General features: G+C 54.7%; 2 protein-coding genes and 1 non-coding gene across 10 annotated transcripts in view; all 3 read left to right on the top strand.

The window, feature by feature from the left end:
* The window catches only part of ZFR2 (zinc finger RNA binding protein 2), a 44,661-nt gene extending 36,595 nt beyond the window's left edge, over positions 1-8,066 (top strand). For 3 of the 5 annotated variants that reach the window (XM_074337591.1, XM_019744209.2, XM_019744213.2), the window contains 6 exons: positions 1,574-1,757; positions 3,336-3,433; positions 3,808-3,903; positions 5,183-5,294; positions 6,035-6,132; positions 6,839-8,066. In XM_074337591.1, coding sequence (XP_074193692.1) covers positions 1,574-1,757; positions 3,336-3,433; positions 3,808-3,903; positions 5,183-5,294; positions 6,035-6,132; positions 6,839-7,069 — 819 coding nt within the window. In that variant the 3' untranslated portion in view covers positions 7,070-8,066. Of the gene's footprint in view, positions 1-1,573; positions 1,758-3,335; positions 3,434-3,807; positions 3,904-5,182; positions 5,295-6,034; positions 6,133-6,498 lie in introns of all 5 variants that reach the window. The other 2 variants (XM_019744210.2, XM_019744212.2) reach the window with 2 other exon arrangements.
* LOC141572982 (U6atac minor spliceosomal RNA) lies at positions 292-414 on the top strand. Its single transcript, XR_012498570.1, has one exon. It is a non-coding gene; the product is annotated as a U6atac minor spliceosomal RNA (small nuclear RNA).
* An 11,801-nt stretch (positions 8,067-19,867) lies between the features above and the next one.
* MATK (megakaryocyte-associated tyrosine kinase) lies at positions 19,868-27,005 on the top strand. 4 transcript variants are annotated; one of them, XM_074337589.1, is made up of 13 exons: positions 19,868-20,006; positions 21,561-21,621; positions 21,971-22,084; positions 22,171-22,286; positions 22,366-22,585; positions 22,968-23,061; positions 24,375-24,440; positions 25,238-25,337; positions 25,429-25,513; positions 25,595-25,668; positions 25,776-25,971; positions 26,365-26,451; positions 26,549-27,005. In XM_074337589.1, exons 2-13 carry the CDS (start codon positions 21,613-21,615, stop codon positions 26,786-26,788), a joined length of 1,401 nt encoding a protein of 466 aa, XP_074193690.1. In that variant the 5' UTR covers positions 19,868-20,006; positions 21,561-21,612; the 3' UTR covers positions 26,789-27,005. The 4 variants fall into 4 exon arrangements, with proteins under 4 accessions (XP_074193690.1, XP_074193688.1, XP_074193689.1 ...); XM_074337587.1 differs by lacking the exon at positions 19,868-20,006 and adding an exon at positions 20,060-20,316; XM_074337588.1 differs by lacking the exon at positions 19,868-20,006 and adding an exon at positions 20,312-20,450.

Here is a 27,005-nt window from a genome sequence, read left to right as displayed (position 1 = left end):
TCTCTCAGGAGCCCCTCAGGCTCCCAGTGGCGGGGGGTGGGGGGGTGACTTTGCTTCCACAGGATTTTAAGAAACAAGAGGTTGTGGTTATTACATATAAACCAGTTTGTTTTTATAAACAGTTGCAAGGAGAGAGATTGGTGGCAACTTGAGGGTTCCTTTATAAAGTGAGTCCCTGGTAAAACTCGGAAACCATGTAAATGTCCCCCCATGAGGATGGCAACTTATGTTACATCCTTCCTACAGAGCCTTAAGCAGCCATTTAAAAGGATACATTGTGTGTTGTATAATGTGTTGCATAAAGGAGGGAAGTTAGCCCTCCCCTTGACAAGGGTGGAGGAGACCCTTGGCCTGACAGCATGCATATGGTTAAGGCATTACCACCTACTTCACGGTATCTAACCATCGCTTTTAAAAATCCTTTACCTTCTCTTCAAATAAAAGGCTACATGGTGATGAAAACGGCTGTGAGGTTGACTGAGATTTCACAGCCTCAGGACCAGGAAGGCAGAGGCAAGATGGAAGCCGTTTTGAGGCCTGTGGGAGGCTGGCTGGATTTTCTCCGCTGGAGCACTTCCTGTGTTGTTCCATAGGACATTGCTCACCCGCAGTGATAACTGGGGGAAGAGTGAGATCCCATCATGATTTACACTGATCATCTTAGGTTAAAAAAAATCAGTTCCAGGGCAGCGTCTTCCTGATGTGTCTGGTGCTGTTCCTATGAGATTCGGCGTGGCTCCTGTGATGCGCTTCGTGAGCGTGGGGACCCGCAGACCCCAGCCCTCTCTCAGGAGCAGATAAACAAACAATAGCCGGCTAACTTCGCTTTGTTTCCTGTGAGGAAATTAAAGCCTCATGCCAGGTAGAGTGCACCTGGGGAGGCAGGGGCCACGTCCAACAGGACAGTGGAAGGTGTGTCCTGGCAGAGGACCTTTCAGTTGTTTTCAGTGTTCTGTATTACCAGAGAGCCTGCACAAAATAAAAAGCCTTGTACACACGCTGCTCCACACATATGGCAGGGCATCCTAGGGCAGAGTCACTGGGTCAAAGGCATGAGCCTGGTGCTCCTGGAAAGTGTTTCCAGGTCAGCCTCCACCAGCAATTTATAGCTGCACAGATCTGCCAGCCCAGCTGCTCCTCCAACTTTTGGAGTTTTGCCTTCTCACAGGTGATGATGGCACCTCATTATAGTTTCAATTTGTTCTCTCTTACTATGGCGATAATCTGTGTCATTGTGTAAGAAGGGAAACTTCTGTTTTCTGCCAACTATCTGTTATATCACTCGTCAGGTTTTTTGTTTTTGTTTTGTTTTTGTTTTGGATTGCTCTTCTTGTTATTGAGTTAAGGGAGTTTTTTACATATGAAGGCACCTTATATGCAGGGTCTTATATGCAGTGTCCGTTGTCTATATGCATTTCTACATGTGTGCACTCCTGGAGGGCAGGGCTGTGTCTCAGCCCTGTGGAGGCTCCAGGGGCCCCGTATGGGGCTTGCCACCTGGCCACATCCTTGCTGTTTGCACCTGCCTCTCAGCTGGAGTGATGCAGCCTTGTGTTGTGTTTGCACCTTGTAGATGGTGACAGAGGACAAGTACCAGGTCTCCTCTGACCCCGAAGCTGACATCGTCATCTCGTCCTGTGAGGAGCCCAGGATGCGTCTCACTGTGTGTGTCACCTCGCCCCTGATGCGGGAGAACCCCTCCACAGACAAAGCTTCGATGGGAGCCTTCTGTCCAGCCCCCTGCCCCACACATCCAGGTGGCCTAGGGCAGCGTGTGACTCTGCTCTGGGCGGGGGTGAGGTGATGAGGGTGTAGCCTTCTGCCACTTCTGTCAGTGCTGGAGGCCACTGGTCAGATAAGAACTGGGCCTTGGGACAGCGGAGGAAATGAGCTGGTGACCAGCTGTCAGAGGCTCAGCAGCGGCCTGGGGCTGGGCACACTCCTCCCTGACGTCCAGGCTGGTGCAGGTACCGGCACCCAGCCCGGGGGAGACCAGCGATGCTGGGAGCTCAGATTGTCCATCTGTCCATAGCAGAGGCCACAGCGTCCTCCTGCTCCCACACCACGCATGTGGGACCCAGGGGCTCTGGGGAGCTTGAAGTAGATGGGCATTGCCTGAGAGAGAGTGGGGGGTTGCCGGGCGAGGCCAGAGGGCAGCAAGAGTCACCACTGCATGGCAGAGGCCGGCCCACAGGGATGCACCTCCTGGCTCATCCAGCTGTGGAACCTTCTGGAACAGCCCCAGGACCGTTTTCCAATCCAGTCATTCTTGAACCCCCTTTGCGATTGTTGTTTTGTCATAGCTGAGGGCCACCAACTGCTAACGTTTTTTTTCTTTAAATCAATTCATTTTCGACACTCAAATATTTAAAGAGGAGATCCTTTGACAGTGAGGGGAAAGCCATTACCAGTTGTCATAAATGGAGAGTCATCTAAAAATAAATACAGGGGTGGGGGGAGCAGCACTATTGAATTCTAGCTGAAGGCCCTGCTAGGGTTTGCTCAGACACACGTACAAGGGGAAGATTGCGAATGTTAGAAAGTATAAAGCTCCGTGGCCACTCGATGGAGGCTGGCCGGAAGGATTAAGAGAAGCGGGAACCCCTCTGTGGCAGACGTTCTGTGAGCAGCAGGAACCTGTCAGCCTGTCAGTCTTCTCCCCATGCAGGGACCCACACCAGTCTGCCTGTTGCTGGGGGGGTAGCTTCTAACCCTCCTTGCAGACACACCCCTGCCACTTCCATCTCAGCCCTGTGACAGGCAGGCGACAGGCACAAGACTCCTGGGGATATTTATGGGCAGTCGTGCAACCTGTACTCCATCGTGTGACCTAAATAAACTAGGGTCTCCTAGAATGAGATAATATTCTTGAAGCAGTAATAATAAGAAAGGAAAAAATGGACCTGAATTTTTCTCAGACACGGGAACCTTTGTCGTAGATGGTGGGATGTGTTCAAACTGACCCACTTTCTCCCTTTTAATTATGCATTTGGAAGTTTCTGGAAATCTGGCTGTATTCATGGTTTTCCATCTGTCCTGTGATTTGCTAACTGAGGAAGTCAGCCCTGAAATGGCTCAGTAATGAGCATTAAACTCTTCGCTTGTGGGCACGAACCTCAGAGGAGATAGCATTTCACCGAAATTATTTCTCTGCTCCCTGCAGTGTCCTGGAGAAAAGACAATCCGGGGGGAGTACAGATCTTCCAGACAAATAAAACGAGGCCCAGAAGATAAATAACATGAGACCCAGATAATTGAGGGGCAGGGCCCCCATGTGGCCCAGGGAGGGGGTGGAGTGGGAAGGGGCGCCTTGCCCATGAGTTCTTTTCTTCTAGAAGGAATGGAAGCTCCTCCACCCGACCCAGAGGATATCTTGAGCCCAGAAAAGTGTCTCCAGTCACTGGCTGCCCTCCGCCATGCAAAGTGGTTCCAGGTCAGGGGGCAGGGGTGGGAGGGGGAAGAATCTGTCTGTCCTGCCAGCTGCGCCTTCAGCCATCTCCTTGGCTAGCAGCTCGGCCCATGTCTCCTTGCCCAGCACGAACCTGATGGTTCAGACCAGAGCAGGGCTGGTTCTGTTGTCCTGCACCCATTTGGGAGTGGGCTCTGCTCCGAGCCACCACCCTCCAGGCCAGCCAGCCATGCTCCTGGAGGCCCTCCCTGGCCTCCACGGCCACGATGCCAGGACAGGACCCTTGGACCTGCTCGCCACCCCCAGGGTCAGCCATTGTCCCCTCAGCTTCACACACGCCCCCTTACGGACACGTGCATGTGGCTTCCGGAGCTCACAGTGTGTTTCTTCCCCCAAAGGCACGAGCCAGCGGCCTGCAGAACTGTGTGATTGTCATCAGGGTTTTTCGGGACCTCTGCCAGCGTGTGCCCACCTGGGGGGCCCTGCCAGACTGGGTAAGGCAGCACCAGGCGACTGGCCCTGCTCTAGGAAGCCAACCGAGGGCCTCCGCAGCCCCAAAAGGCCTTGCTTCCTCCTAGATAGACGTTGCCCCTCCCAGCTTTTCCCAGAAGAAGTCGGTGTCAGCCTGAGTACCCGGGAGAGGTAGATCACAGCAGCGGTTTCTCATGGGTCCCTTGGCACCAGGAAGAGGACTGCTCTGGAGCACAGCCTCACTTGGCTGTATTCTCTTAACCCATGACCTCACAGGCAGCGCCAGGTAGCATGCCAATGCAAGGGCACCAGGGAACGTGCAGCATCAGCACAGAGGGCCTGGCGAGGGCTGGGACCTGGGTGCCCATCCTGGCTCCATGCTGGCCTCTGGGGGTGCCTGGTGCACTCCCACCTCCTCCAGAGAGGATCCCCCTGCAGCTCTGACACCTCTGGCCAGTAGGCACCAGAGCCCATGGTGGGGGTAGAGCAGAGAAGAGAGAGTGCAAGGGCCTGCATGACCCCCAAATCCCCAAACTGCCAAGTTGTGAGACCCCAGCTCCCATTCTCTCTGGGGTCCCCCACCCCATTTTTCTGTGGAATTGTGTCTTGTCCCTCCATGGGTCAGTCTCTGAGTGTCCCTCTCTCACCGACCCCCAGTGATGGGTGGGATGACCTATGGGTTTTGAAGTCTTTCATATTATTCTTGGGAAGGGGCCCAAGGCCCCTGAGCTCTGAGGGACATTTGCGTTCTATGTGCAGCCTTCTGCGGCCAGTTCATCTCCTCCCACGCCCAACAAACAGGCCCTGCCCACGCCGGCCTGGGCCACCACTGGCCTTACTGACGAGGGCCATCTCTGAACCCAGCGGTTCTGGTGGCTGCGAGGACCTCGCCTGCTGCTGTTGCCCTTTCCTGCCTCCCCTGGGTGGCTCCTTGGAGGAGGGAGCACGGGCCCTGGCTAAATGTACTGCAGGCCACTGAGAACGAGTTTCTTTTAACACTTGCAATGCTAGTTTGCAATGTTACAACTGATGGCATTTTGCTGATGGGGAAACTGAGGATTAGAAAGTGAAGAAACCTGCCCATGGCCATGCCAGGAGTGGCAAAGCCTCTGTGACCACCCTCCTCCGTAGAAATTGAAGGGTGGGTGGGAGTGCGGGAAAGAGCTAGGAGGGGCCTCCTATCCTGGGGTCCCCTGGAGATCCCCCAGCCAAGCCCCACAGAGCTCCTCCAGGGGGAGGTGAGCTGGCCCAGGCACTCTCCTCAAAGGCCAGTGTCTCCTTTTCTGTCGCTGCCCTGCCCAGGCCATGGAGCTGCTGGTGGAGAAGGCTCTGAGCACTGCGGAGTGGCCCTTGAGCCCTGGGGCCGCCGTACGAAGGGTCCTGGAGTGTGTGGCCTCAGGGACGCTCCTGGAAGGTCAGTTCCTGTCACCTGGGAGGCCTAGAACACTGGGGCACGTGGCCGAGACTGCAGGTCATAGCTGGGGACAGAAGGAGCCTCCTACTAACACTGGAAAACAACGTTCATCCCAGACAGGAGGAGGGACCCAGACACGCGCATGCATCCCCCAGAGAGCAAGTGCAGAATGCGCTCACCTGCAAACACGGGCGAAGGGCCTCGTAGATGGAGCAGGCGAGGGAGCTCTGCCTGTCGCCCCCCTGGGGGTGGCCTTGGTGGGAATATTCCCCAAAGAAATAACCAGACACTCAGAGAACGGGTTGTGTCCCATGCTCCCCACGGTGTGGCTTACAGTAGCAGGCGGGAAAAGAAGCATCCCGTGCATTCGTGACATGTCAGATACAAAAATGGGGTTTTCCAGTTATTTTAGTGACACGGGATGATACATTAAGTGAAAGAAGAGGAAATGCATGCACCGGGCCCGTGGTGTGAGCCTGTAACGTAATCATGTTCTCATGCACACACGTGTGCACACACACAGCAGCTGGAAGGAGCTCTGCTGAGTGTGTGTGTGGGGGCAGGGAGGGCTGCCCCAGGAGAGACGCCCCCAGAGGAGACCCTGTGCTGGCCCATGTGGCCCATGGACGCCGAGGGGTGCAGTTGCAGACCCCGTGCTCAACCGTCTCAGGCCCCCGCGGTGGCAGTCTTTCACGAGGGTGCTCTCTCCTTCTTTGCCACCCCCACCTCCCCTCACAAAGATGGGCCCGGGCTCCAGGATCCCTGCGAGAAAGACCAGAGGGATGTGATTGGTTCCATGACCCTCCAGGAGCGGGAAGACATCACAGCCAGCGCCCAGGTAGGACAGCCGGTCCCTGCAGCTCCCTGCCTGGGCCAGCTCAACTCGGCTGTGGGTGGCACCCCAGTCCAGCCTCTGTTTGCAGCTATGCAGCATCCCAGGAGGTGGAGTGGGGTTCCCCTTCCCTCCCCCTGCAGAGATGGGTGGCCTGTGGGTGGCAGGACTGCTTCTGGGGAAAGAGCCAGCCTGGCTCAGAGCTGAAGCCACCACCACCGTGAGGAGGCGCAGACCTTGCTGGTTGAGACCGTCCTGGGTTCCCCCCACCACCCGCCTCGTGCTCTGTGAACACCCAGTTTGGGGCCCCCCCAGCCTCAAGCACCAAGCACACTCCCTGTGTGTGGTTTGCTTCCCTTTGTATGTTTGTAGGAAAGTCTCCCCGTGATACAAAAATCACACTGGGCCTGACATTTAGGAACTGCCTTTAATGGAAAGAATCAAATTGCTCATGATCAGAGCCGAAGTGGGAGATGCAGGACTCGGGGTGCCTGTAGTGAGGCGGGAAGCACTGCTGTTCCAAGGGGCGCCCTGGCAAAGTCATGCCATCAGCCGGCCTGAGCGACTCCCAGGATAGTTCTTCATGCCTGTGGGTGGGTGAGCGTGGCAGTTACTAGAAGGGTGCTGCCGAGGACAGGGAGCTGGTGAGCCCCTGTGTCTGCCCCAGGCCAGGGGGCCAGGTGAGGGGTGCTGACGGGCTGTCTGCCTCCAGCACGCCCTGCGCTTGTTGGCGTTCCGGCAAATCCACAAGATCCTGGGCGTGGACCCTCTGCCACCGCCCAACAGCAGGCCCGGGCCACGCTTCCGGAAGAGGTCCAGGGAGGCGGGCCAGGCCCAGGACGGCAAGGGCCCGAGGAAGCAGGCTCGTGGGTTGGAGAGGGACAGTGTGAGTGGCCTTACCTCCCCACCAGGACCTGACATCCCGTGGCCACTTCATCCCTGACACCGGACAGTCGTGTTCTCCTTTCCAGTAACGTCCTGTGTGTGTCCGTAAAAACACTTGTGCTTACATCACCAATGAAATTGCATGATCCAGGGATGAGAACCGCCGGTGGGGGGGGGGGCAGCACCCTGCACCCTGACGTGCCCCCAGTGCTGGGTGGAAAGTGTGGCACAACAGCTTGGAACCCTGGCACTTCTGTTAGCTTTAAACTCAACCCGTGGATACTAAGGGTGTGGGCTCTACATTGCTTCCTGTAGAAACCCCAGCTGTGTGTGGACTTGAAATCACTGGGGCAGGCCCGTCTGGGGACCCTTGTCTGGGAGGCAGGCCAGGGAGAGCTGGAGGGTCGCCCAAGCCCAAGGGCGCAGCTGGGCTCAGCCTGCTCCAAACACAGCCTAGAGATGGCGCCTCAGCCAGAGCTCTGCAGGGCCTGAGCTGGGCTCCCCCCCCCGCCCCCCCCTCGCCAGCCTCCCTTGGGGAGGGCGACAGGGCCAGGGGTGGTGAGCATGCTCCTCTGGTCCCCCACAAACATCTATGAGCCTACAGTCCACCCTGACCCAGAGCCCCCCAACCCCCCCAACCACTGAGTGCCTTCTGCTTACAGAGGGGCTGCTCTGTAACGTCCCATTTAGGGCTGAGTTTGCCCAGTGTCTTTCTCCCATCCCCCCTGCAGAGGTCTGGCCTCCCTGGGTCCAGGGCTCCCCCCCTGCTGCAGGACTCAGGGCCGGGCTCCTCCTGGTTCTGACGGGCATAGGGGCACTCCCTGACCAGCCCCTGCCCTGATTGTTCAAACCTTCCTTTTCGGCAACCAGATTTTTTGGCCGGCTGCCCAATGGCCTTGAAGGAGAAAGTCCATCTTTGTGCCAATGCAGTTACAGTCACTTGGTTCCTTTGATTTCATGTCTATGTTTAAGGGACAGCCTCTGCGTGGCTTCATATCTAGTTCTTTGTAGAGCTACCTGGAAGTCTGGTGGGGGGAATAAACGACCTATGCTTATCTTTTTGTGTGGACCACACCAGCCCTTCTTCGCGGTGGGCTCTCCCGCTCTCCTCTCAGGGGGACACTTGCTAGCATTTCTCCCCAAGACTGAGGCCACGAGTGTGGATGGGGAGGACAGGTAGGGATGGGGAAGACATTGGAGGGGCTGCTGCTGTCCAGGGGCTGCTTCTCAGGTGTGGTCACCCTCAGGCTGGCCCCACACCAGGGTCCTCTGGGGGTGCCAAAAAGCTGGCCCTGCAGATCCCACCCACTCACAGGACCCAGCTCAAGAAGTGCTCATTTCACACATGTCCCAGGCCACCAAGGGGCCCACCCTGGCCTGGTGCAGGAGACACACAGTGGGGCCATCAACAGGAAGTGGGGAACCTGGGAGGCTTCCTGGAGGAGGGATCTGGCCAAGCTAAGTTGAGGGGGTGACTCTCCACTTGCTGGCCCCCCAATAAGAGTTCCCTGCAATTTCCCCAAATCCTCATGACAAACCTCATGGGGTGTAGGGGGAGCTCAGATGCAGAGACCTGGTCAGCAGCTTAGCTTCTGACAGCTTCAAGCCCCCATGGCATCCCAAGACAGTGTTGCAAGGTGGTGATGGCCCCCACAGAAGTGGCACCTATCACTGTACACAGAGCACAAGCTGGGAGACAGCCAGGACCCTGTTCTCAGAGCCGGGACAAGGGAGTGTTGGTCCCTTGGGTAGGCAGGGCCTAGCCTGGTTCTAGCAGGCGCATTACCTACCAGAAACAGGAAGGTGGCCGGCCAGCCGGTTGTCTGGCTACTCCTGCCTCCCCTGCCTCCCTGGGAGGGCAGGCTACTACTTGCTTTTGCCTCCTCTGCCTCAGGCCCCATCCTGAGGAAGTGGGGCCCCCTGCCTCTTACAGGCACCCCGTCAATACCTGGGAAGCAGAGCCAGCCCCTCCGCTGGTCCCGGTCCCAGCCACAGACAGGGCACAGGGGCTGGGTCCAGAATCCCCACCTCACACGGGGGGCTTCACCCCACACACACTGTCCCGCCCTCTGCATCTTGGCTGGCGACTCTGCCATTCACGCAGCTGCCCAGGCTGACAACCCCCTTTGGGGGGGGGGGGTCCTCCTGGATTCCTCTGTGATCGCGGCCAACCCATCAAGAAATCCTGTCAGTCCCGCTCCTACTGCTCTCTATCCACACTGGCACTCTGCTTTTTCAACTCTATCAGCAAGAGCTCTGGATAAAACTCATGATTGCACTCAAGATAAAACCCCAAATCCCAGTGAAGCCCCACAAGAACCCATCTGCCACCCTCTCCCTCAATAATTCCACTTTGGATCCTGCTTGTGTCAAACCAACCAATCTTGTTGCTGCCCCAGGGCCTTTGCACATGCTGTTCTGCTGTATAGTAAGCTCTTCCCCTGACCTGTATGGCCAGTGACTCTGCCCCTCCTTCAGGTCTCAGCTCAGATGTCACTTCCTCAGAGAGGCCTCCTTGATCACCCCAACTTGCCACATAACCCTATTAATTTTCTCTATACCACACATCACTTAGCCAGATCACCTGTTACCTGCCTTCACCCCAGGATGTGAATTCTCCGTGGATAGGAAATATGTTTACCTTACTCACCATGATATCCCAAGGTCTAGAACAGACCACGTACATATAGTAGTAGCTAAATACAACTGTTAAAGGCTTGAAGCCACACTCTGATACCCAACACGAGTCTCCATAAGAGGAATTTGCCTCCTAGCAGTTAGGAAGATACCATTTGTTTCTGTCTTGTCCCAGGAGATTATTGTAACAGCTGGGGCGAGAGGCTTTACGAGGGCAGTGGCAGCATGATGAAGGAAAGGGAGAATGGATCTGCCTTCAAGATCAGGATGAGGCAGGTGTGACAGTCACAGCTGCACCTGTGTGGAAAGCCCCGTGTCCTGCTGCTGTGAACCGCTCACAGTATTTGCACACCAACTTCCACCCTCACGTCCTGCCAGGCATAGCTCTTGGAAACCACATCACTCACAATCACTGGCCCCATCCCCAGTTCCCCGGGGAAGACAGATACTATCTTTGCCACAAGGCGGTTTAAAACTAATCCTGTTGACAGAGAGTTAAATCAGCTCCCCTGGCAACTCCAAGAAACCAAGTTCAGGCAATGCGACAGCAAAATGAAGCAGTCAGCGATGCACTCGGTCCAGATGGATGAACCGTCTGGGTGATCAAGCTCGCTCAAAGCCTGAAGAAGAGCAGTTGATTCTGATCTTTCCTCTCCATCCTTCTTCCCACTGGGCAGGGGACCCCAGAGCAGGCTGATGGGAAGATACAGGACCAGGCACTAGAGAAGCCTGACTTCTGTGAGGGGAAGTAGCACCCTGAGGCAGCTACTGCTGGGGACCTAAGGCTTCAGGATGCTGGCCTGTGAGCCTGGTTGCTAGGAGACGGCGGTGAGTGGGAGAGATGACGTGGGGCCTGTCAGTAGGGCTGGAGCGGAACCTGTAAGGCAGTCCAAGGAAGACAAAAATGGAAGGGCAGATCCGTCACTTCCATCTGCAAAGCCACTGATAACACAGAAATATAGCCACGAAAATGCCCTGCAACCCTTGTCCGAAATAAGTCACACCCAGGGGTAGAGGGAGCATCTCCAAGTATTGGCCAGCTTCTTTGGAGAAATGCTGGCTCCATCTTCTCCCTGGTCCCCTGTTACTGTGGCTTCTGGAGGCTGAGATGTTTCCGGTAAGTAGATTAAGGCTCTGCTGAGCGGACAAGCCAGAGGACCCACGTTTCTCCTTAAGGTGCAAAAGGCAGTGGGGTGCAGGTTGGGGGGAGTCGCACCCTGTTTGTCTGCCCAAGTTCAGAGAAATAAAATGTGCTGGGAAATAGATACTTGTTCACTCATGTTCATACCCTGTTTCCCCGAAAATAAGACCTACTCGGACCATCAGCTCGAATGCGTCTTTTGGACGGGTCTTATATTAATTTTTGCTCCAAAAGACGCATTCGAGCTGATGGTCCGAGTAGGTCTTATTTTCGGGAAAACAGGGAAGCAACACTCTTCACAATAGTTTAGAGCTGAAAACAACACATGTCCATGGATGGATGAACGGATAAATAAAATGTGGTCCATCCAGACAATGGATATTATTCAGCCTTCAAATAGGACACTCTGACACCTGCTACAACATGGATGAACCTGGAGAACATTACGTTCCGTGACATAAGCCAGACTTATTTGGGCTATTATAAAGAGATGTAAGTTTTAATAGCTGCGTAATATGCCACCGAAAATCATACCCTGGTTTGCTTAACCATTCCCCTCTTGGACATTTACATTGTTTTCAAATTATAATACAGTGAATTGTTCCTGAACAGTTGCGATTCTGTTCGTCCCATAGATGCCCAAGAATGGAATTTCTCGGTTGAAGGGCATGACATCGTAAGGCATTTGAACTTGCGTGTGAAAGGTTATGTTCCCTCAGACCTTTGCCAGTTTCCTTCTCGTTGTAAACGAAGAAACCCCATTCCCCACCCCCAAGTCAGGACTGTGCCATCTCATTTTAAAAAATACTTTTCTGCACATGGATATAAGCTTAACAGGGTTCCTTCTGCAACATCTTATTTCCTCAGCTGTTCTTTCATTTTCTCATTCTACACCTGTTTATTGAACACCTATTAATTGCCATGGGTTGTCACTCACGTGTCTTCCTGATGTCCACCACTGAGAATGTTGAGATTTATTGAATATTCACTCAGCAAACACTCACCACCTTCCTTGGGAGAAACCAGTGATGAACCAGGTGTTGTCACGTGATGCAGTGAGGGCGACTCTGGGCCCTAGTCCCAGCTCGGCCCTTTCATATATTAGCTGTGGGGTGTCAGGACAGCTCACGTCACCTCCCTGAGCCTCTGTAAAATTGGATTAGAACAAGTAGCACCAACCTTGAAGAGTTGTGGGGAAAACTCAGCAATAAAATGCATTTTTTAACACTACACAGAAAGGTTCAGCCTCAGGGAAATGGGCACAGTGGAGGCAGGTGAGAAGGTGAAAACCAGTGATCAAAATGAAAATCACACAGGGAACAGTGACCCCAGATGCCTTCCCCGTCTCACTTTCTAGAACATAGGCTGCCTGGCTATGAGAAAAGCCTTGTAGATGCCGCTGATGTTTGGGGCTCCCCTACAGTGGCTGGCACCCCCATCATCACCCCCCACCATGGTTAGGCGCTCCCTGTCTGCTCTAGCATTCCCCTTATAAATGTTAGCCAATGAAGAGACTAAAACCCAAAGAGAGAGAGAGAAAATAACTTGGAGGAAAGAGATAAAGAGAACAGAAAAAAGTTCTAGAAAAGCCCTTATGTATATTATCCTCAGAGAGCTTATAGAAGACACAGAAGCCAGGGAACAAAATTTAAGTCGCCTTTTGAAAAGGAACATTCAAATAGCCTTAGAAATTAAAAACCTGAGATTCAAAATGTTGACAGAAGGGCTGGAAGAAAAAGTAGAATGAGAAGACAGAAAGAAAAAAATGTAAGCAAGAAAATAAGATCAATTCCAATATAGGACAAAGGAGAGTTTCACAAAGAGGGAAGAAAGAAACCAAAGTGGAAGAAATCACCAGTGATATCCTTCAAGAAAGTTCACCAGGAATGGAAGACATGACAGAGCCCATTGACTGTCCAGCCTAACACGTGAAAATAGATCACTACCCAACACACACTGTGGACATGCAGCATGTGGAGAATAAGGAGAAGATTCTACAAGTTTCCAGAGAGAGAGAGAAAACAACAACAACACATAAACATGTGACAAGAGCATGAGGAAGCAGGGCAGTTCAGATTTTTCAACTCCCCAAGACCAGAACCTGGAAGCTGTGAAGTGAAGGAAATTATCCACCACCCAGAACGCTGTCGTCAGCCAAACCACCAATCTCACAGGAGATTGGAAGGAAATGCTTTATCTGACAATGCCCAGGGAGCGCACATTCCCAAAACAAGTGCACAAACCAAGAAATGGAGACCTGGACCCAAGAAACAGAGGCTGCGCCCACGACTCCCCAGTACTGAAGAAGGGAGGGGCCGGGACCGCGGCGGGGCAGTGGCCACGCCCTGAGGCGACAAGTTAGTTCCTTGGAAGAGGCTGGGGGAGAGAGTCACAGACACACACCAAGGTGATCACTAACTCTGGGAGAATCATGAAACCAGGCCGAGCAAATAAAAGTGTTCCTTGGTGTACGTCGCTCCACTGAACAATGCTTAACATACAGCAACATAAGCACCAAATATTCATTTAACCAAAAATGGTGATGAAACTATTGGGAGAGCAGTATGCCTAAGAGAGCTGAGTCTCTCTCTTCAGGAGCAGGAAATCAATGGGCAGTGATCAAGAGATGTGGAAAACATGATTTTGAAATATGAAAGCCAATACCAGAGAAAAAGCCAATAGAAAGAGCAGTGGCAACCGTTGGGGAGTGGGACGTACATTGCTTTGTTTACAGCCGTTTCTTAAGCTTAGCACAGTCTTCAGCACACAGCAAAACACTACAAAACACCGCTACTATTAATTTTGATAAGAAGAAAACATATAACTTTGAGGGGCTCATTGCTGAGTCGGGGAGCTTTTTATAGTTAGGAGAGCACTTGAGAGCTTGCTACATATCATGAATATCAACCCATTTAGATTGAAAAGTGCACCTACAGGTCAAATAGATTTTAAAATGTGCCTATTTTAAGAAATTAAAAACTGAAAGCGATCAGAGGTCAGAAATCTACAGCCCACTTACCCACCGTCTGTTTTTATGCATCCCACGAGCTAAAAATGTCTCTTCACATTTTTAAGTGGCTGAAAAAATCAAAAGTCTTACTATGGCATGACATGTGAAAAGTATATGAAGTCCAGATTTCAGTGTCCATAAATAAAGTTTTATTGGAACGCAGCCATGTCCGTTCACGTTCATGTCATCTATGGTGGCTTTCGCACTACAAAAGCAGAGTTGAGTAATCTAGACAGAGATCATCTGGTCCTTTTCAGAGAAAGTTGACCAACTCTTGAGTTAGAGGATGAGGGTCTGGGGACGGTGTGACGGGCCAGCCGTCACGAGTCGGTGGGTTCCCGAATGGGGGAGTGGGAATGAATAAAAGACACTCTCACATATGATGGCGATCGCGGACTTCAGTGATCCTGAAGACACTAAGTTTATTTTACTGCTCCCATATAAGCAGTTTGAGCACGTGCAAGTATGTATTAACATAACAAATGTAAACTCTTTAGCTTTCACATAGAGGATACAAAATTCACCGAAACTCACAAGTAATTATCTTATCAATTGCCCTGATAGGCATCAGCCTTCTGTGTCTGGGAACTGGCTGCTCCCACCAAATTCCTCAGCAGCTTACAAGCTCAAGCTCCCCTCAGGTGCAGGCAGAGACAATTGCCTCAGGGGGAGGAAACAGGTAGCATAAACCGAGCCATTCTGCAAAGCTCAGAGTTTCCTGTAACCATGGCTCCCCACAGGACGGGATGGGGAGGACCCCTGGAGCAGAGGCTTGGGGGCAAGTCTTCTGACAGACACGCTTTGCCTTGTGGATCCCCCGCTCTCCTTCTGTCTTCACTCTTTATATGATTCTATTCATGTGTTCTGTGAGGGCCTACTGTGCACTAGGCTCCAGAGACAAGTGATTGCCCAAGCCAGAGCAGTCCCTGCCCTCACTAACAGAGCATACATTCTGTCAAGCGAGGCGGGGCAGGAGGGCTATGGACAAGGACAAGTAAGACAGGGTAACAGGCAGTGTTTTGGGCTTGGATGGTGGGTGGTCACTATGGGTGTTCAGGAAGGGACTCTTGAAGGAGCCAGAAATGCTGAGAAGGAGTCATCTTTGAGAGGAGCTGAGGGAAGGACGTAATAAGAGGAGAAAAGAGCACATGCAAAGGCCCTGAGGCTGGATCATGCCTGGAGCATTTGAGGAACATGAGAGAGCCACGCTAGGGGAAGTGGAGAGAGCTGAGAGTAGAGAGGTGACAGCAGCCACAGTGGACAAGCCAGTGGTGGGCCACAGTGAGGAGCTTGGGTTTCAACCCCAGCACAACCAGCGCCATGGGAAGGTTGTAAGCTAGGAAGGGACACAGGCCCAGTTTACACACAGTGAACCTGCAAGCGTGGCAGGGAAATGATATGCCTGGCTCTACCTGCAGTACAAGAAAGACCAGGCGAGGGATGTGGGGGGAGAGCAGACAGCCTCCCCCATTAACGGCAGATCACCCCTGGCACCCCAAAGCAGGTCGCTTGGAGGAGCCCTTGTTCCCCAAGTCAAGAATGATGCAGCTGACCACAGCTCTGGTTGCAAGATGAGCGATGCAGCATTTTTCCTCGAAAGAGCAGAGTGTTCCTCCGCTGAATCCCTGAGTCCCCTGGCAGGGAAGAGAAAGCTAAATTTAAAGGTGTGCTAATTGGGGCAGTCTGATCTGGCCACTGGATCCGCTGGGGCCATGGTGCCAGCGCAGCCATCCCCACATCTGGCTGCAGCTGCCCTGCCTTGCCTGCCCTCCAGATCCAGAAATTTCAATTATGGGCACATTCTCTGGTGGTCTATCATGTGCCCACCACTATGCCGTGCACCAGCATGTGGGCCCTGGAGCTGGATGGGCCTGGGTTCAAAGCCCAGCCCACCACTTCCTGTGTCATAGGGTAGGCTTCAGCACTTTCTGAGCCTCAGCTTTTCCATCTGTGAAATGGGTACAATGAGAGTATTTGCTTCACAGGGGACAGGCACTACTCATTCCCTCTCCCCTCCCCAAAATTCACTGGCTTACAAAAATACTTTCTGAATACCTACTGTGTGCCAGGAACTGACCACAGCTGTGAACGACACTGTCCAAAGTCCCTGTCCTGGGGAGTTGATGTTCTAGAAAGGACACAGCCAGTAAACAAGATAAACAAGTAAAATATATGGTCAGTTAGACCATGGTAGCTCCACAGAGCTACAGGAGAGAGAATGAGAATGTAATGTGTCAGAAGGTTGAAATATTCTGTAGGGTTGCTATAATGTTGGTTATGTCTAGGGAAGTGTCCCAGGCAGAAGGCACAGCTAATGCAAAGGCCATGAGGTGGGAGCAAGCCTGGGAGCTTTGAGAAAGAGGATGCCAGTGCTCCTGCCTCCCCCTCTTGGCCCTTTTGGATCCTTTCAGGGCATAGGAGTGGGGTCTTGCTCTGAGGAGGTTATGGATGTCTGAGAAGGTTTCATAAAAATGGTGCCAGTTTTGATGGACATGGAGGATGAACTGGGGTAAAGACTACATTTCCCAGCTTCCTCTGCTCCTGAGGTTTCACTGGAAGAGTCCTTAAATGAAGAAATGTACCCGTTTCTGCCAACTTCCTGCTTCCTATTGACTGGAATGCAATAGGTGAGAGGGCTCGAGTTCAAGCAGTCATCTTAGATCAAGAGAAGGAAGTTTGAGTGTGGACAAAGGCAGAGCAACAAGATAGCAGGAGCCTGGGCCCCTGACATACACAGGATTTCCTCCCTCGAAGAGCATTAATTTCTACCTAGTAATTCAAGCCTCTAACACTTGGGGTCTTCCATCCCCCACAGCCAATCCTAATTTTAACTGATGCATTATATAAAGTGCCTGTCACATGACTTATTTTGTTTATCGCCTATAATGATTTTTGTCCATATTCGTAAAGAATAAGAAATATATCCTGCCTTTGAAAAGTCTACAACTCCATTGGGTGTGTCTGCAGGCCTGACTTCTAGCCCCAGTGTGACCATGGGCAAGTAGCCTTGCCTCTCTGGGTCTCAGCTGCTCCAATTCTAAAATGAGAGGATGGGCCCCCAAAATCTCCAGGAGTTTGAAGAACAGAAGGTTATGTAAATCGCAACAGTCAAAATAGGAGAACGGTGAGATGTGAAGAACAGTGAGATTCGGATGAACAAAAACGAAAGGCATTCAGGCAGGGGACAAGGTGGGTTCATCAGGGTTTCTCTGTTGCAAGTGACAGAAGCCAGCACCACCTGATCCAGGGCATGAAAGGGAAGAGATCCCTCTTCTTAGCTGGGTTTAGGGCAACTTAATCTGACTCACCAATTCCACATCATAGTGATTTCATTTCAGCACCCCACTCTGGTCCCATTTTCAGTATTAGGAATTCTTTTGGTTACAAGTGGCAGTAACCTCCTGAAAGCAACCAAAAAGCAAAGACCTGCTTCCAATGCTAGGCATAGCGTGACCTCCAGGCATGGCTAATCCAACTATTTGAATTCTTCCTGTGGTATTCAGTCTCTCTGTTTCCTGGCTCTGCTTCCTCTGGGCTGGCTTTTTCTCAGGCAGGCTAATGGTCTCAGTTCCCAAGGCAAGATCCATGCCCATCAGTGAAATGAGATGGCTAGTGTCTCTAGCGAGGGGTCCTTTCAGGGCATAGAAGTTAGACTTGCTCTGAGAAGGGTAAGGGTGTCTGAAGAAGGCTTCATAAAAATGATGTCGGTTGAGCTGGGCATGAAAGATGAGCTGGAGATGCCATCTGGATGGGAGAAGCGCATTCCGGCAGAGGGGACAGCCCATGCGAAAGCATGCTAACTAACTCCTGCAGTTCAGAGTTGCCAAACTATTGGGTGCTTGGTGGGAGCAGAAGCAAATTAAGCCAGGGAGGTAGTTGGAGGCCAGACATGAAGAGCCCTGAATGCCAGACTGAGTGTTTTAGGCTCTGTCCTGCAGGCAGTGGGAGCTATAGCAGGATTTAGAGCAGGAGAGGGCCACAGTCACATTTTCATCCCTTGGTGATGCAGTGGAAGGTGAATGGTAACAAGGAGAAAAACTGGAGGCAGTTGGGAGACCAGAAAGGGGGCTGCTGTGTCACCAGCCTGCGCCAGACGGGTGTCCAGGGGTTGGGGGTGGGTGGGTCAAAGAATTTCCAGAACCAAGTTGACAGGACTGAAATGTGGAGGGTGAAGAGCCCAGGACTGGGGAATTCTGGTATCCGACCAGATGGTGTGGCTACCAACTGGCTTCAGGCAGGTAGAAGGGAGAGGCAAGTCCTTCAGCTCCTAGCGGGAGGCAGGAAAATGTGTGCTGCCACCGCTGGGGACTGGACGACCCATTGAGTCTTTGTGATTCAAAGTGGCCAATTAGGGTCAGCCCGGTGGCTCAGGCGGTTAGAGCTCCATGCTCCTAACTCCGAAGGCTGCCAGTTCGATTCCCACATGGGCCAGTGGGCTCTCAACCACAAGGTTCCCAGTTCAATTCCTCGAGTCCTGCAAGGGATGGTGGGCAGTGCCCCCTGCAACTAAGATTGAACACGGCACCTTGAGCTGAGCTGCCGCTGAGCTCCCGGATGGCTCAGTTGGTTGGAGCGCATCCTCTCAACCACAAGGTTGCCGGTTCGACTCCCGCAAGGGATGGTGGGCTGTGCCCCCTGCAACTAGCAACAGCAACTGGACCTGGAGCTGAGCTGCGCCCTCCACAACTAAGACTGAAAGGACAACAACTTGAAGCTGAACAAAACCCTCCACAACTAAGATTGAAAGGACAACAACTTGACTTGGAAAAAAAGTCCTGGAAGTACACACTGTTCCCCAATAAAGTCCTGTTCCCCTTAGAAAACAAAACAAAAAAAAACAACAACAAAACAACAACAACAAAAAAAACACACCAACAAAGTGGCCAATTATTGGATGCCTCTAGGAATGGGGAGCTCACCCCTTCTGTAGCTCTGACCCAAATAAACCATGGACTCAGATCATGCACAGCTCAATGCCCAATGCCCACACCCATGTGGGGAGGGCTCTCTGTTCCCCAGGCCAACCCTTGGAGATTCGGGCACTTAACACCTTCTCCTTAAGTCTGTCAGTCCTCAGTCTCAACACCTTTGCTTCCTCTGATCACTCAGAGGTAGGGCCTTCCAGAGTGTGGGACATGGACCCCTAGGAGTCCTGGGGAGGATGTAGGTGTTACTCAGACCCTAAGTACCTATTCCCAGAGGGAGAAAGCCAGCCCCTTCTGACCCTCTTCCCTTCTCTCTGACTACATCAAGGAGAACGTCTCCACAGGGTGCTAGGGCATCTCAACCTCTTAGACATGGGCTCCTGCCCTTGCTGAACAAAGAGAAGACAGGTCTCCACTGTGGGGCCTGGGGCCATAGCAATCCCTGCTGAGCATTTAATGGTGCTGTCTGTGGGTTTCCTCTGTGGCTATTTTCACTCTGGGTTTCTATTTCTGTAAAGTGATGATGGTTTGCTATATATGGTAGGCCCCCATCACCCTGTCTGAATGCTGGCTGCAGGGTCCCAACCCTAGGACCAAAGCAGTGCCCAGTGGCTGGGAAGCAGGGCTCTCTGGGCATCTTGATTCATAGCCCTCCAAGGTCACTTCATCCTTGTCTGCGCGGACTCTGCCATTAGAAGCAGTGGAGTCATGGCTGGGGTCCAGGCCCAGTGCGTGGCCATTCAGTGCTCATCCAGCTGTCCTCTGTGGCGAGGCCCGTGTTGCCCAGCCCTTCAAAGGAGGAAACGGAGGTCAAGAGTGGGGCAGTACTGATTCTGGCACAGCTGGGTTGGCTCCCGCCTCAGGACCCACCATTATTCTCCAAAGGAGGGCTGCTCCGCCAGGAGGCTTCCAGTTCCACACGATTTTTTCCCTTGTGGCCCCAATTTTCCCTTAATGATAATGATGACGATACTGGCAGCGGTTGACATTTTGGGGGTGTTTTCTTTGTGCCAGGCACCAACAGCCCTCTACAGCAACAGGTAATTAAATGAGCTCCCGTTGGCAGAGGAGGTGACAGGACGTTGGAATGGCAGAGTCCGAAGGGCCCACTTTGTCGTCTGGGCTCTGCCGCCTGCTTATCTACCCGACCGGCAGCTCATTCACTCCACTCCGCGCGCGCGCGCGCGGTGTGGCACCTGCTCCACACTCCAAGGCCTCCGCTTCTCCGGATGAGCTCGGGTACGCGCCCCGCAGCACCAGGCCAGGGAGAGGCGTGGAGCCGGTGAGAGCCTCCAGCGCCCCCCGCGTCGCGCGGGAGGTGCCGGGGACCGCGGAGGCAGGGCGGGGAGGGACCCGCGGCGGCGCGCAGAGCAGACCGCAGTGCAGCCGGCGCTAGGACCCGCGGGATCCTCCCTGGCCGCGGCACCTCCCGCTTCGCCGCCACCCTACCTCTCCGCCACCCCAAAAATGAGGAAACGGAGGAACTTGCTCCAAGTTGTGCAGCGGGGCCCGCCTTGGGGGTGCGCAGCTGGCACGCGGGGGCCCTCCTGGGGGCGGGGGCGGGGCGCGTCCCGGGGACGCCCCCTGAGCAGGTGAGCGCGGCGACGGGATTGGGGGTAGACACCGCAAGGGCAGTGGAAGCGAACCAGAGGGCTCCATGGGGGCCCGGGCGTTCGCGGGAGGGGCCGGTGTGCGCTCGAGTGTGCACGTCCGGGACGCGCGACGGGTACGCTGCTGAGGTGGGGGTGGTTAGAGGCGATCAAGCGTGGGGTGGGGAGTATTCTGGGTGGGGGTGTGCGCGTCTGCGAGTCCCCAGGTGTGTGTATCAGCGCGTCCACGTGGAGGCATGTGCGCGTGTGGCGGAGATGCGTGTGCGCGGCCCTATGTGTGGCTCTGCGTGCCTGGGTGGCCCAGCGTTTGGCGCCCAGCTGTTCAAGTGTGGGTCTGTGTGTGTTAGTGGGTGGGCAGATACACACGTTTCCAGATGTCCCAGCACCTGTGCATGTGTACACACATGTAGAGGCGTGTGCACACCTGTCTCTGGGGGGCATGCCTTTGCTTACACACCTGGGTGCCTGTGGGTACCTGTGTCCACCTGTGTCCAAGCCCTGTGTGTTTCTGTGTATGCTCGTGTGTACATGGATCAGTATAGGTGTGAGTACACATAGGGTGAAGATTTATGGGGGTGCACATTGGAGGAACCAAGATTCACCCCCCAACTTGCCCCACTGTCCAGCCAGTTGCGGTAGGGTAGATGGGGGTGGCAAGGGGTGGAAAAGTCCCCAACCAAGCAGCAATGAAGGAGTGTGTGTGTCAGTCCTGGGTTGGGGTGGGGCAGTCAGAGAGGTTCGGCTGGTGGCCAGAGGAGCCCAGCAGGGCTGCACAGCCTCCGCCCCACCTCCGGGTCAGAGTTTCTTAGGAATGACCTTGAATCATTCTGTATTTGCCTGCCCTGTTCCTGCCCACTCACAAGAAAAGAGGAAGAACCAGGGTCGATTAGGTGGCACCAAGCTCCCCATGTGCTGTGTGGGCTGCTGGGGCCTGAGCTAGGCACCTGTCCCCTCCCCAGCCCGTGGCCACTAGCTCTGTGCCCACCTTGTGCCTGTTTCCCTTCGGGAACCATGGTGGGACGTGGTGCCACGGTTTCCTTGCTGGTGTTTCATGGCTGTGACTCTGCTAAGGAACTCCCCTGGGTAAAGGCCACCTTCCCAAAGGGCCTTCGGGAACCCATACCTGAGCCCCCTGCCCCCGGCTGTCCTTCCGACCTGGCTTGGGCTGGAAGTGGTAGTGATGGGTTGAATCTGGGCTCTCCAGCTGGTCTTTGCTTCCTCCCCAGGTGAGCCCTCGCTTCCTCTGTGCCTAGCACTCCTCTACCCATCTTAGCCAGGATGCCCACGGTGAGTACCCTCGACCTGGGTGCCTGTGGCCTCGGCCCTTCCTCAGCTCAGTCCATGCCCACAGGACCTGAGCTCCACAGGGAGGAGGACTATACTCTGACCTGCGTCCCTGTAGCTGCTGTCTCCCAGGCTTTCTGTTGTTTGGTGTTGCATTTCTTTCAGCTTTTCTTCCTGACCTGTGCTGAGCACCTGGTGTTTGGGACGCTAATAAATCTCTGTTGGCAGCTCCCTTGTCCTTTCTCCTCCTCTCGCTCTTTCTTTCTGTTTTCTCTGTCTCGATCCAATCTTTCTCTCTCCGGGGCATCTCCCTCATCTCCCCTTTGCCCCTCTCCCTCACCCCCTCACCCAGAGGCGCTGGGCCCCAGGTACCCAATGCATCACCAAGTGTGAGCACATGCGCCCCAAGCCTGGAGAGCTGGCCTTTCGCAAGGGTGACGTGGTCACCATCCTGGAGGCTTGTGAGGTGAGCAGTAGCTGGAGGGCCTGGGTGTGTTTGGGGACAGGACCCACAAACACACACATACGGACCCCTGGCTCCCTCCCTGGCAGAGCAAGAGCTGGTACCGCGCCAAGCACCACAGCAGCGGGCAGGAGGGGCTGCTGGCAGCCGGCGCACTACGGGAGCGTGAGGCCCTCTCCACTGACCCCAAGCTCAGCCTCATGCCGTGAGTTGTGGGGCGTCCTGGCATGGGGGGCCAGGAGGGCCTGGCCAGCCCAGTCCAGCCTGCCCTTCTGCCCCCACAGGTGGTTCCATGGGAAGATCTCAGGCCAGGAGGCGGTGCAGCTGCTGCAGCCGCCTGAGGACGGGCTGTTCCTGGTGCGTGAGTCAGTGCGACATCCAGGTGACTACGTGCTATGTGTGAGCTTCGGCCGAGATGTCATCCACTATCGCGTGCTGCACCGCGATGGCCACCTGACCATTGACGAGGCCGTCTGCTTCTGCAACCTCATGGATATGGTGGAGGTGCGCCCCACACCCCAGAGCCACATGCTCCCCAGTGCAGAGAAGCAGCTGGTCCCCATGGACCACCAACTCTCTAGGGGGTCTAAGTCCTCTAGGTCCCACCTCCAAGGACTGGGGTGGCTCCTTCGGGGACCTTCAGGAACCTCCAAGTTGACACCAATCCAGAGACCTCCCCATCTTCCCTGTTTCCCCCCTAGCCTCCATCCTTTTCTGTTTCCATGCAAACCAGCCCAACACATCCTGTGAGACCCAAACCCCTCTCCTTCTCATCAGCTCCTGCCCACCCCATCCAGACCACCCCTCAGGAAGGGGACAGGATGCAGGGGTTCCCCACACCCCAGGGTTGGACTCACGACCACCTCTGCCCTGTCCTGCCCTGCAGCATTACAGCAGGGACAAGGGGGCCATTTGCACAAAACTCGTGAAACCCAAGAGGAAGCCGGGGGCCAAATCTGCGGAGGAGGAGCTGGCCAAGGGTAGGTGTCTGCGCCCTCTCCACCCACATTCTCCCCCCTGGGGAGTCAGGGCCCTGGGGCCTGGCATGGGGCCAATGCCACAGCACTTGAGTATGGCGCCGTGCCTGGCACTGCGGGTGGAAGGCCTGGGCTGCCCCGGGGTTGGGCAAAGGGCACTCACAGACACTGATCATCTCAAGATTGAGCGGGTTCCCACACCTGCTGCTTCCCACACCCATGTCCTTATCACGCTCTGTCATCTGAGCTGGAAACTTGGCCCGAAATCTCAACCCACCGACCCTCCCACATCCCCTTCATGGTCAGGTTCTAACATCACTTAACACCCTGCCTGACCTCACACCTTTCCATCAGACCACATTCTTCCAGGTGGGCAGTCCCCCTTACTCCCAACTCTTACGTTTGTACCCCCAGAGGCAGCTTTCTACCATGATAGCCCACCCACATTGCTCCCCTGCTTAAAGGAGGGAGGCCCTGCAGCTCTTCCGCCTTCTAGAACATTCTCTTGTGGCTGAGCCTTCTTTCCTGCCTCATCTACAGGACCCTTCCTCCATTCACAAGCTCCCCCCCCCCCGGCTGTGACTCATTTCCTCTCATGCCTCTGTGCTGTTGTGCGTTCTGTTACCTTCATCCGAAATGCTTTTTCAGCCTCTGTGTAGTGAAATCATCAATATTCAAGGCCCAAAGCAAATGCCCCCAACCACAGCCACCCCTACAGTCTGTGGAACCTGACACCCGTGGCTGTCTCCTTGAAAACACGAGTATCTCCTGGGGAGATCTGGCCGCCTTGGGGATGGCACGGCGTGGAGGCGGTGTCACCATTCCTGATGTACCTAAGGGGCTCCTGGTTTGGACGGGGTGCGGGGGGGACGCCCACAGAAGCTGCTAGGGGGGGAGGCGGGGAGGACACTGGCCTGCTTGTGACAAGGGTCAGGGAGGCGAGCACAGACCATGACGTACAGCACTGGAAGGGTCTAGAAGCTTTGCTGGTCTCCCTGTCTGTTGTGTTTTTTTGCTCTGTGTATATTCCTGGGTGGCCAGAGGTAAAGGACGATAAGGTGAAGAGCATTTGGGGTATTTGGAGGGACACAGTCTCCAGGTAGAAGAGAGATAGGCAGCCCTGAATCGGAGGCTCTGTTGCCTTCAACCACATGATAAAATGGTACCAGGAGTGGGTACATCAGACATGCCCTTGGACCATTGCTGGGAAAAGCGGCCACCTGAATGTGTGCCCGGGTGTGTCTCACCAGGTAGTACCCCCGAGGGGAGGGACTTGGGGAGCTTGTTACCCCTCTGACCAGGTCTTCATCCCACAGCCGGCTGGTTACTAAACCTGCAGCATTTGACTCTGGGAGCGCAGATTGGAGAGGGGGAGTTTGGAGGTGAGTGGGGGTGTGGCCTGAGGGGCATGTTCAGGTTTTGGGGTCACAGAGATGATTCACATCCATATTTAATACCTACTTGCTGGGTGTCTAAAGACAAACCACACCTCTCTATGCCTCAGTTTCCCCCTCTATGAAAGGGGGTTGACAACAGCTGTCGTGAGGAGTAAATTAACTCAGGCAGGTACCCAGGGAACGTAAATGAGTCCCTCACACCTCTAGGCTCTTGCACACGCTCGTCCCTCTACTCGGAATGCCATTCCCTGAAATGATTATTCTGGAAGGCTCTGTGGCTTAGGTCAGGGGTCTGCAGACCTTCTCTGGAAAGGGCCAGAGTGCAAATATTTTGTGGGCCAGATGGTCCCTGTCACATCTGCTCAGCTCTGCGTTTGTAGCAGGAAAGCAGCCCCAGATGACAGGTAAACCGATGGGCCTGACCATGTGCCAATAAAACTTTATTTATGGACACTGAATTTTGAATTTTGTATAATTTTCACATGTCACAAAAAAGCATTCTTTCGGTTTTTTTAAACCGTTGTAAGAATGTAAAAACCACTCTGAGATTGTGGGCCTTGCAAAAACATGACGGGACTGGATTTGGCTCAAGGGATTTTGGGTTTTGCTGACTCCTGGCTTAGATGATTCTCCTTGAGCAGGAGGTGTGGAGCTTGTAGGGGGAGGGGTTTTCCAGTCCTGGGGACCCGAGGCTCTGTGGGTGTACGTGGGGGTCAATGGGAGTGGTGTGTCCCGTGTCTGTCCCCACCTCTGTGGGTCCTGATCTCTGTCCCACCTGCCAGCCGTCCTGCAGGGTGAGTACCTGGGCCAGAAAGTGGCCGTGAAGAACATCAAGTGTGACGTGACGGCCCAGGCCTTCCTGGATGAGACGGCGGTCATGACGTGAGTCCCAGCTGGGGCTCAGGCACCTGGGCTGGGGGTTCTGGCTGCACTCTCACCCCAGGCCCACCGCCCCACCACATCCTACCCCCAGGAAAATGCAGCATAAGAACCTAGTGCGTCTGCTGGGCGTGATTCTGCACCAGGGGCTCTATATCGTCATGGAGCACGTGAGCAAGGTGCAGTGGGGCCCAGGTGCAGCAGGGCGGGGGGTGGGGGAGCCAAGAGGCCTGGAACCCAACCCCCCGTCCTCCCCACAGGGCAACCTGGTGAACTTTCTACGGACTCGGGGCCGGGCCCTTGTGAACACCCCTCAGCTCCTGCAGTTTTCCCTGTGAGTGGGGACCCCTGGGGGACAGGGAGGAGGCTCTTCAAGGTCAAGGGGAAAGCGAGGCACAGAGAGGGAGGAGCCCCAGCCCCGGTGCCCCTGCTCTTCCCCAGGCATGTGGCCGAGGGCATGGAATACCTGGAGAGCAAGAAGCTGGTGCACCGAGACCTCGCCGCCCGCAACATCCTTGTCTCTGAAGACCTCGTGGCCAAGGTCAGTGACTTCGGCCTGGCCAAAGCTGAGCGAAAGGGACTGGACTCCAGCCGGCTGCCCGTCAAGTGGACGGCACCTGAGGCACTCAAACACGGGGTGAGCGCTCCTCTGTCTCCGGGTCCCTTGGAGCCCCAGCTCCACTGTGTGACCCTGGGCAGGTGTCTTGATCTCTCTGAACCTCCAAGGGAAATGGCTCTGCCTCCCCAGTGAACACTTGCCCTTAGTTGTTTTTTTTAGCCCCTATGTGGCCTCTCCTGTGTGTGACCCTGTCTGGGCCTCAGTTTCCCCATTTCTGGGCTCAGTGCTGAGGGCACGAATAGTCAACCTCCTTCCTGCACTGACTCTGACCTCCACTTGGTTGAGGGTGGGGGAACTCAGGGAGGAAAAAACCGGAGAGTAAAAATCAATCTAGGGGGACTTTTTTGAGGAAGCATGGGCTGGAGCAGACACCCTGAGGGGTCCTCCCTCACCCTAGTCTTGGGCCCACAGAAATTCTCCAGCAAGTCCGATGTCTGGAGTTTCGGGGTACTGCTGTGGGAGGTCTTCTCATATGGCCGGGCTCCATACCCCAAGATGGTGAGCATGGTCTGGGGGTGCGGAGGTACTGGGTTCCATGCAGGTCTGGGGCTGTGGCCCTGACCTCCAGCCCACATCGGTGTGTCCTCTCCCACAGTCGCTGAAGGAGGTGACAGAGGCCGTGGAGAAGGGGTACCGCATGGAGCCCCCTGAGGGCTGCCCAGGCCCTGTCCACACCCTCATGGGCAGCTGCTGGGAGGCGGAGCCCGCCCGCCGGCCACCCTTTCGAAAACTGGCTGAGAAGCTGGCCCGGGAGCTGCGCAGTGTGGGAGCCACTGGCCCTGTTGACGGACAGGACGCTGATGGCCCCACCTTGCCCTGTGGCCAGGACCCCTGACACTACCCAGCGGGGCTGTAGGCCCCAGAGAACCGAGGGGGGGGGGCTCCGGGTGGGTGGGGCATGGGCCAGGCCTGTGGAAGGTCAGGGCAAGCAAGCTGCCCACCTGGCTCAGAGCACAGACGCAGGCCCACATGGGTGCTTGGGGCAGCCCCTGGATACCACGGACCCAGGGAAGAGAAGGATTGGTGCCTGGATAAAGACTGGTTCCAAGGAC

This window comes from Rhinolophus sinicus, linkage group LG07 (assembly GCF_036562045.2).
Source record: "Rhinolophus sinicus isolate RSC01 linkage group LG07, ASM3656204v1, whole genome shotgun sequence".
Lineage (NCBI taxonomy): Eukaryota > Metazoa > Chordata > Mammalia > Chiroptera > Rhinolophidae > Rhinolophus > Rhinolophus sinicus.
This window is presented reverse-complemented; position numbering and strand designations above follow the sequence as displayed.